We start from the raw sequence: 9,674 nt of genomic DNA on the forward strand, positions 1-9,674 counted from the left end.
TGTGGTAATCTAGAGTACAAATGAAATCATGTTTGTTTTCCATTCCAAAATCAAAATACTACTACCAGTAAGATGAATGTTTATTTGTACATAGTTTACAGAGAAAAAAACGTTTACTGTTGTATAGTATGTATATTAATTAATAAAGGCCATAGGCTTCAAAGTTTGTATTTACATTTGTTTGTAGCTGGGAAAAAAATTAAGTAAATGGGAATTGTTTGTATGAATAAAGTATGTTGTATGTCTTTTTTTTTTTTTTAATAATTGTCAATGACTATGCCATTTCCGCTTATCCAGAGCAGCTTGCAATTTTCTACTGTTATAAAACTGTCACTGTGGTGGTAACCTCAAGGGTACATATCCTGTACCCCTCATTGAGTTATAATTGTAGATTTAAAAAAGTTGTGTTGATATCATGCGGCTTATCAATGTTGTTTTATTTAACACAGTTCTATAATGAAATCTTACATAAATTCAGAGACCTAACTCCTGAACAGTAATGGGGTGCACTCCAAACAAAAAAAGGCATCCAATTAATGTTCAAGACATGGAGCTGGCAATATATTAGTATTTGTCCCTCAGCATACAGAAAAACCATGCCTGTGTGCCAATGTGTGGAGGCAAAATGTTGTCATTCTCTGCCTGTGTCAAGTCAGAGTAGCAACAGTGTCAGTGGACACTCCTCATCGAAGCATAAGCAATAAAAGCAGGTGTTGTCCATCAGTCAGGACGGTAGAAAAAGCAGGCTTACTCAGTTATGGAACACAGGACAAAGTAAATAGTTTACAGAGAAAAAAAAAGTTTACGGATTGAGGAGAAGAAATGTGTTCAGAATTCTCACAGCAGTGTTTTATCTGTTGTAAAACGTGCCCAGAAGTGTAGAGGCTGTTGCAGCAAACAAGGACAAATCACTTATTTTACAAGAAAAGGTGTCTGCTTCTTGCATTAGAAATGTACACAAAATAAAATGGAAATTAAAATAGGGTCTCATTCACTTGAAATAGCCTATTTACTTTTAATTATTCACCTGGACATTATAAAAATATAAGTTTATATTTTTCAAGTTGGCTGCAGCTGTTCGTAATATTGATTGATGAAAATGTAGCTGTGACTTTAGTTTTTAGACAGACGACGTCATCTTGTGGACTTAAAGCTTTCAACGTGTAAATGTAAAATAATATTTAAACATTTCATTTTTAATTACATAGACGTGTAGTAAAGTTAAATTCTAGGATGTTGTCCCCCATCTCACATTAAATGATTAAAATATTGATATCAATTATTTTATAAAATAAATGTGGCCAGCATATAAATTGTGGTTAATTATTTTTCAATTGTAAATCAATTTGTTTAGTAAATTTAGAACAATGGCCAGTTTAAACTAGCACCAGATCTGCATACATCTGACATAAGCTTGTTTATTCAGAAGGTCCCATATACATTTGATGTTTTACACATGTCCTGATATGGCAGTGGCTCTCATGGTGGTGAAAACGATGCCATTAGAAAGCAAAACCATCTGGTTTCAATCCAAATTATTGCAATTATATTTTTCCCAGCAGGGACAGTGATTATGGAGAGCCTCTCTTCACTCGTTGTCTCTCTAACTGTAGAGATCCAGCAGTGTAATGTAGGGTAGTTAACATTTCTGGACTTTTGAACCATGTTCATCCGACTGCAGACCAATCATTGTTGTCTGCGTAAGTGTAACAAGTTACATTTCTGAAGAGGTGCACATACGGTCGAACTGCCTACACCATAGGTTCAGCACAGAAGCATACATTGGACTTAATTCCCAGGAGACAGCAACCTCTTGGTTTGGAGGGGCAGCACCTTGGATGTATGTAATAGTTGATATAACTTCAGTCATTGCATTTAATCTTTGACATTAGTCTGATACTGATGAACACAGCAGAAATTACCATTCTATTAAAGGACTGGGGAACCTAGAGTGACATGAGCCTTTTTACCTACAATGTGTTAAGCAAGTCTTGTTACAAAAATTACAGTAGGACTTGAGACCCATAATAGGTCACGGTACTTTTACTTTCACTACTTAAATACATCTGAAGGCAAATACTTTTGTACTTTTACTCGAGTTGAGATCTAAAATGAGGACTTCTAAGTAATTTTACCCCCGAGTATCTGTATTTGTCCTCATGTACATGGTTTGTGTACTTTGTCCACCACAGACTGACGATACTCTGGATGATTTTATTTTGTGTGCATGTTGTTAATGCTAAACGTTTACAAAATGTAATATTATCAAACCAATGTCACATGATTTTGTTAAGTGATTGAAACACACTGAATATCTAGTTGACAGAAATTTAGCTGAGTGTGAAATTTCTAGGTTTCATTGATGCATTGTGATTTTTGAATAAAAGTCAATAAAATAAAATAAAAAAATCAATGTAATCTATCCACACTTCAAATCATATGAAAAGTTTTACACATCATCTAATTCTGGCTCATTAGGCAGTGAAATAAATAAATAATTTGAAGAGGGGCTTTTTAGGAAACGCAGGAATGCGTTTGTCTGATCAGCAGGTTTCAGATTGGTGAGCAAGCGCAGATGTGTACACACTCCACAAACCCATACGACATAATTACAAATGAAACAGGGTTATACGGTATTGACTCAATTCCAAGCCGATCTTGTTCATATGAGTGCATATTCTAAGGAAAACTATGCTATGGTTACAGGGGTGTTTCTGGTGTTTCAAAATCAGGAAAGCCTAAAATACATACCTTTGTCATTGGAAGCTCTGGATAAGCTTTGGTGCTACATATCAATGCCTTTGCTTACATGTGTTTTTATTATGTATACAGAAAATATGGAGGGCAGGACTAATTAATGCAGAAATGAAAAAAGAAGCACCAAGTTTTGTTCATAATATTCATTCATTCATTCATTATCTGTAACCGCTTATCCAGTTCAGGGTCGCAGTGGGTCCAGAGCCTACCTGGAATCTGTTCATAACATATAATACATAATAGAATTGTGTTAGCAATGTGAGCAAAGTAGCCATATTTATTAATCAGAAACAATATTTGAGTATATAGCATTTTCCTTCAAGAGTGTTCATGTCCAGCAGGGTTGTATCAGCAGAGGTTTAAAAGCATGTAGCAGCTGCCTTCATGTCTTGGAAGAAGCATGTGATAGTTTTCACTCTCCCAGATGTTACTGGACAAGGTGTGAATCTTAATGACATGTAGGTTAATAATACAATGAGTTTAAAACCTGGTAACTCGGTAAGGCGTATGGGTAAATGTAACACTCTGTACTTTGTTAAGTAAAGGTAAATTAGCATTTAAATTAAAATTATTTAAAGCATGGGCAGCACAGTGATGCAGCAGGTAGTGTCGCAGTCACACAGCTCCAGGGACCTGGAGGGTGTGGGTTCGATTCCCGCTGGTGTGTTCTACCCGTGTCCGTGTGGGTTTCCTCCCACAGTGCAAAAACACATGTTGGTAGGTGGATTGTCGACTCAAAAGTTTCCATAGGTGTGAGTGTGTGTCGCCCTGTGAAGGACTGGCGCGTCCTCCAGGGTGTGTTCCCAGTGACTCCTGGTAAGCTTTGGACTGACCATGACCCTGAACTGGACAAGCAGTTACAGACAATGAATGATCAAAAGCACATCCCTTGAAAATATACAGATACACAACTAAATCCACCCACTTGTCACTTTATTAGAGAACCTTCCCTTGCAGCAGCTTTTTACTGAAGTTCAGATACAGACTGAAGCCCATCTGTTGATTTAAAGTTTGTGGTATCTAGCTCTATATTAGTGGACAGTTTCTGACCACAGAGCCACTCTTTGCACCAAAGACTACAATTATCAGTGCCACTACTATGGTGGGAATGACACATTCCCTAAATTATCTGACCAATACTGAATGGAGTAAAGAGGGTTCAGCAACAGACAGGCCACTGTCTGTAAGTAAATACCTTAAGAGTGGACACACGAGGTATGGATTTCTACTGAAGAGGCCAGTGAGTGGTAGTACAAGGTTGGTATTTTAAATAACGTGGTCAGTGTTTGTTTAAAGGAAAGAATGGAGATGGAGACCAAGGTGTATTTGAGTGTCCGCGTACATAGTTCAGACGTCTACCTCCTCGACAGATTGTCCTGACTTCAGTTTCAAGATGATCTGGAAAAAGAGTGAGGATTAGTTTTTTACAGTATTGAGTCAAGTGATGCTTCTGAAATGTAAGTTCAGACCTCTTTGAGATGAGCGATTTCTTTGCTCTCTGTGTTCTTTTGGGCATGGTTGGTAATGGCCTTCACTCGGGATGCATATCTGGAAACATAGCAACAATAATTTTCTCTGTTGTGGGCAGTAGTTTTAGTTAAATTAACTTCTTTTTAATGGATATTAGTTATTCATTTTTAGCTTCTTTTATGTGCCCCCTTCAACAATGTAGAAATCATTTTCCTTGGAGTGAGCATTGACCCTGTTTAGCGCTACTGCTATAAACACTGCAGCTAAGATTGGGCATTATTGACATAGAAAAGCTTGGTGGCTAGGGACCAAATGTGGTACCTTAATTTATTAAATTTATAACCCATCTAACCCACTTTTTAATTGATTTATTTAAGAATCTTTTCCCAATTTTAGTTACTGCCACTTCCTAAGGCCCCCCACATACACAATGCCACCAGCCTGGAAGGGTTCCTGAAAAAGTCCTTGTTTTCAAACTGCTAACACAACATCACAGGACACCTTACACTTGGAGGAGCTGTTATGTCCCCTAAGAGATGCACACATTGGCTATGAAGGAAGGAGGCATTTCTGAATACCAAAATGGCTATATTCTGAGGATAGGAACAACCCTTAGACCACTGCCCCACTCAAAGCCACCTATAATAACTTAATTTTCTAAAACAGTGTTTATGTGCCTTACATTAGCGAAGTAAGGGTCTCATCCAGGTTGCAATCAGAAGGGGAGATGTTGAGGAACATGAGGGTTTTGGCATTGCCTCCCAGTGAGTCCTGCATGAGCTGGGTCAGCTTGTTGTTACGGTAGGGCACATGGGACTGCTCCGTTGCCAGAGCCGAAATCACATCACCCAAAGCACTCAGAGACTTATTGATCGAGTTTGCTTCCTGGAGATAAAACATAGATAGTTTCTATCTAAATTCATAACATGATTTTTTTTTCTCCATGTGTCTTTCCAACTTAAAATTGTTGTTTATATCTCTAGTACTACAGTGCCCTGTCCTACACATATCCTTTTTTTTAACTCCAACTATTTAGACCTAACTAATCATCAAAATAACAAAACTGTAAAATATGTAGAGATAATCCAAGACCTGCGGCGGTAATCAATGCTTTTTACTTTAATAATCTTAGGACCTTAAAAAAGTAATCAGCCATTTTCTCAAATGGGAAATTCTTCACATTAGGAAATTGTCTTTGTATTGACAACTAGTAGACTGGATGTATCAGAGATTTTGTTGTAAGCCTTACGTTTTTAATCATAACCACCAACATAAGCATAACCATCTATGGCTGGTGAGACTCTGGACTCCAATCCTCAGAGTTCCTCTGGGAGTCACTTGCCACCAAATCTGTGTGTTGCATCCAGTCTGAGACTCAGGCGGTGGTCAACTGAATCTGGGTGTGTTTTCACCTTTCTATTAATTGTGAAGTATTGGCACAGTGGTTCTGAGCATACTGAGCATTGATTATCTGTTTTCTTGGCTTATGACTTGGATTTTGTATTTCGTGACTTTGTTTTGGTTTTGCCCTTCGGATCTGATGTATGGATGATTTCTCAGTTTTTGAGCTGGCACGTTCTCTGGTTTTTGTCTCTGATCTCCCCTTTAAAATTAAACTTGCATTACATGTGGGTGACCCACTCTATGGAGCATGAACTAATTCATTCAGGGACTACAAAAGCAATTTGATCCATTATCCCATGTGAGATAAACTTTATAGAAAAAAAGAAGCAACAAAACCTTAATTAAATACATTCATTTAGTTTGCTACATCTAGGTGGTAAAAATGACTGACAATTAATATTTAAAGTCATTAAATCAACCATTAAAGTTTGTGTGGTGTGAATGAACCTTGAGCTGGTCATCTCTAGCCCCAGTCTTTGCTGCTCTCTCGCTGCCAGCAAGGTCCACGAGGTTGAGCTTTCCAAAACTCACACTACCATTGGTCAGATTGTGGCTCTCCAGCATGATGCTAAAGATCAGGTGAGACCGAGAACTCTCCACATTCATCTCTATCAGAGAAAAGAAACACTGCAAAGTGACTTTTGATAAGATTTTATAAGTGAAAACTGAATTTGAAACTCGGGCGGCACGGTGGTGCAGCAGGTAGGTGTCGCAGTCACACAGCTCCAGGGGCCTGGAGGTTGTGGGTTCGATTCCCGCTCCGGGTGACTGTCTGTGAGGAGTTGGTGTGTTCTCCCCGTGTCCGCGTGGGTTTCCTCCGGGTGCTCCGGTTTCCTCCCACAGTCCAAAAAAAACACACGTTGCAGGTGGATTGGTGACTTGAAAGTGTCCGTGTGTGTCTGTGTTGCCCTGTGAAGGACTGGCGTCCCCTCCAGGGTGTGTATTCCCGCCTTGCGCCCAGTGATTCCAGGTAGGCTCTGGACCCACCGTGACCCTAAATTGGATAAGCGGTTACAGATAATGGATGGGTGAATTTGAAACTATGGCAGTGCAAATATTGGTAGTACTGGACTGTTTTCATTTTCCTCTTTCAAATGGTTTAATTTTTTAAAGTTTTTAGAAAACAACCCAGTATTTGTTTTGTGAGCAGCCCAAGTCTGAAAATCTGGGATACAGTGAACCGCTTCTTAAATAGAGTGCAGAGACTTCAGAATTGTCCCACCTCTCTGTCTGAGTCTATTCAATCTTAACTTTGTAAACAGTGTTTACAAACGCAATGAGCACAGAGAAATAAGAGTACTGATTAAATATTGCAAAAACACTAAACGGATAAAACCAGAGCTTCTGCTCATCGCTCCTCACTCATGGGCTTTCGTGTTGAACTGAGCTGTGGCTCATTGTCATTTAAAGGAACAGGAGCTGAAATCGGTCCTCCTGAACAGGGCTGTTCAGACAGGGAGAGAACAATGCTCTATTGTCCGATCCTTGTGTTATTTCAACCAAAGCTTGTCACAGTCATTTCAATAAGACTCCGGAGATCTCTGTTAACTTGTGGAAAAAGTGTATATGTGCCTTTTAAGAAAATAAAATGTATTTAGTATAGTCAGAATGATATATAACAAATAATGATATAGAGAGCATTTCTTTCTAAATTAGCATCATTAGACATTATTGACATACTGGTAGCAGCTATACGTCGGTTAGCGCAGCCCTGTTCAAACAGAGCGAAGAGCTCTCCTGCACTGGCAGCCTCCTTTGTCTCTGCTCCCTGGGCAAACACAAGCCCCTTTTTGTCCTTCTTAATTTCGATCCGCTTGGCCAGCGCCTCGGCTGGGCTCACAAAGAGGTCCTGTAGCCGATCATTATACAGCTCCAGCATGGACGCTGAAACCTGAGGATGGGAGGGGAAAGGAGGTAAAGTCCGTTCATGCATTACAGTGCAACTCAAAAGAAATGTCCAAACCTTTATACACTTTATAGATTAGAGTTCAACTACTTTAAGACACAGATATTCGATTGTTCAAATTTAAAGCCAAGCTTACCTTGAACTCAAATTTATTCTCATTCTCCTGGATGATTTCAAAGACTTTAGTGAAGGTTCTGGGGATGATTCCTGGGATTTTATGCTCTCTGTCCCCCACCATGGTGAAGGTTTTCCCAGAGCCCGTCTGACCATATGCAAAGATGCACACATTGAAGCCATCAATCGCTGATTGGATGAGCCTTTGCGGGGGTACACAATCAATCACAATTTCCTCAAATTATATATATATATGAAACAGAAAATGAGCACATGGAGACGCATGTTTTCTTTGGACAGTGACCATTTCTTCCCCTACCTGCTGGACTCCTGAAACACCTCGTCTTGCGTACTCTCTGCAGTGAAGATCCTGTCAAACTGAAACTCCCGAGGCCCACGAGGAGTGGCTAAAATCACAGTGTAGTCATCCAAACAACTTACGATGGTGTGTCCACCCTTTGCCAGCTCTGCCCGTGTCTGAGGCCTTATACGACAGAACACTCTGATTTTTCCTGTCCAGAGAACATGCATAAAATCACTGACCATTATATAAGAAACATTACACTGACGTACAGTTACAAACTGAAGCCCATTCTCTAGCCCTGGTCAGTTTCTGGTCACACAGGTGCTCTTACCTTGATATTGTCTCTACAAAATATAAAGAAATATTGATACACTTGTACCAGCACCACTGTATGAATGCATGAACATTTAGAGACCTGTCACAGAGGATCCGCCTCTTGAATTCATAGGTATTACAGTATATTGTCGAAGTTTGTGACAACAGCTAATCCCACATTTGGTCTGAAATTAATAAACTGAAGGATGGCTTTCTCCACTTTATTAATGTGACAGTTGCTCTTCAGAGAAGGCTTTGCACTAGATATCAGAACATTCATTCATTCATTCATTGTCTGTAACCACTTACTCAGTTCTGGGTCACGGTGGGTCCAGAGCCTACCTGGAATCATTGGACGCAAGGCAGGAACACACCCTGGAGGGGGCGCCAGTCCTTCACAGGGCAACACACACACACATTCACTCACATACTCATACCTAGGGACACTTTTGAGTCACCAATCCACCTATCAACATGTGTTTTTTGGACTGTGGCAGGAAACCGGAGCTTTCAGGACATTGCTGTAAGATTTGATGACATTCAGCTATAAAAGTAACACTAAGGTCAGATACTGATTTCAGAAGATTAGTTGTGCCACTCCATCTCATCCAAAAAGTACTGGAAGGAGCTCCTTCGTTCCGCTGTTCAGCAATGGGGACATTGAAATAGGAAAATATGCAGATTAAAAGGAGTGTCCACAGATGTTAGGACAAAGCATATGTATTTAAATTCACAGCAAGCAGAACGTACCATACCCTCTCAAGAGCATGTAGATTTTTTTGCTTTTATTAGTGAGAGTTATTCAGTTTTTTCCTGCTTGTTCTGGCACTGGCCTGTATTTCTTTTGGACTTAATCACACATAATTAAAAAGCAGAAAGAATGTCTGGGAAAGTTTGGAAATTCTGTGTAACGCTGCCATTTGAGGATAAAGATAAGGCAATTTTAGTTATTGTTTTGTCTGACTGTTGTTGCTGTGACAACAACTGTGTTCATCTCCAGTATTTTATTATGTAATATATGTCAATAAGAGAATATACCTTTCATATCTTCCACCATGTTGTAGTACTTCTTCCTCAGGGTTCTTTCTGCTGTGTAATTCTCAATGATTTTCTTATTCTCATCTTTCATCTGTTTAAGCTGAAAGACAAAACGAAGCAACATTAAATGACCCCTTAGATTCAGACATTGTGAAATTGAAGGAATAGTTTAATAGAATACTTTTTACCTTCAGAAGTATCAGCCAAAATGTTTTAGTTAGCGTTCTTGTGAAATTCATTCTGAAGTAAGATATGTTCCAATGTAAAGTACTTATAATGTAAAATTATACAAGGCAGAGAAACAGGCAGCCAGTGGGGAACCCTAAGGACTTTTTAGGCCTTCAGAGATTTCTGGGAACTAAAATA

General features: G+C 39.2%; 1 protein-coding gene across 1 annotated transcript; it reads right to left on the reverse strand.

Moving 5' to 3' along the window:
• Nucleotides 1–4,029: 4,029 nt before the first annotated feature.
• Nucleotides 4,030–9,339, reverse strand: LOC136679488 (uncharacterized). The gene is made up of 8 exons (XM_066658025.1): nucleotides 9,309–9,339; nucleotides 7,971–8,163; nucleotides 7,674–7,854; nucleotides 7,312–7,522; nucleotides 6,079–6,239; nucleotides 4,910–5,112; nucleotides 4,227–4,305; nucleotides 4,030–4,155 (listed from the first exon to the last, which is right to left on the reverse strand). Exons 1-8 carry the CDS (start codon nucleotides 9,325–9,327, stop codon nucleotides 4,105–4,107), a joined length of 1,098 nt encoding a protein of 365 aa, XP_066514122.1. The 5' UTR covers nucleotides 9,328–9,339; the 3' UTR covers nucleotides 4,030–4,104.
• Between the last annotated feature and the right edge of the window lie 335 nt (nucleotides 9,340–9,674).

This window comes from Hoplias malabaricus, chromosome Y, assembly GCF_029633855.1.
Source record: "Hoplias malabaricus isolate fHopMal1 chromosome Y, fHopMal1.hap1, whole genome shotgun sequence".
Taxonomy (NCBI): domain Eukaryota; kingdom Metazoa; phylum Chordata; class Actinopteri; order Characiformes; family Erythrinidae; genus Hoplias; species Hoplias malabaricus.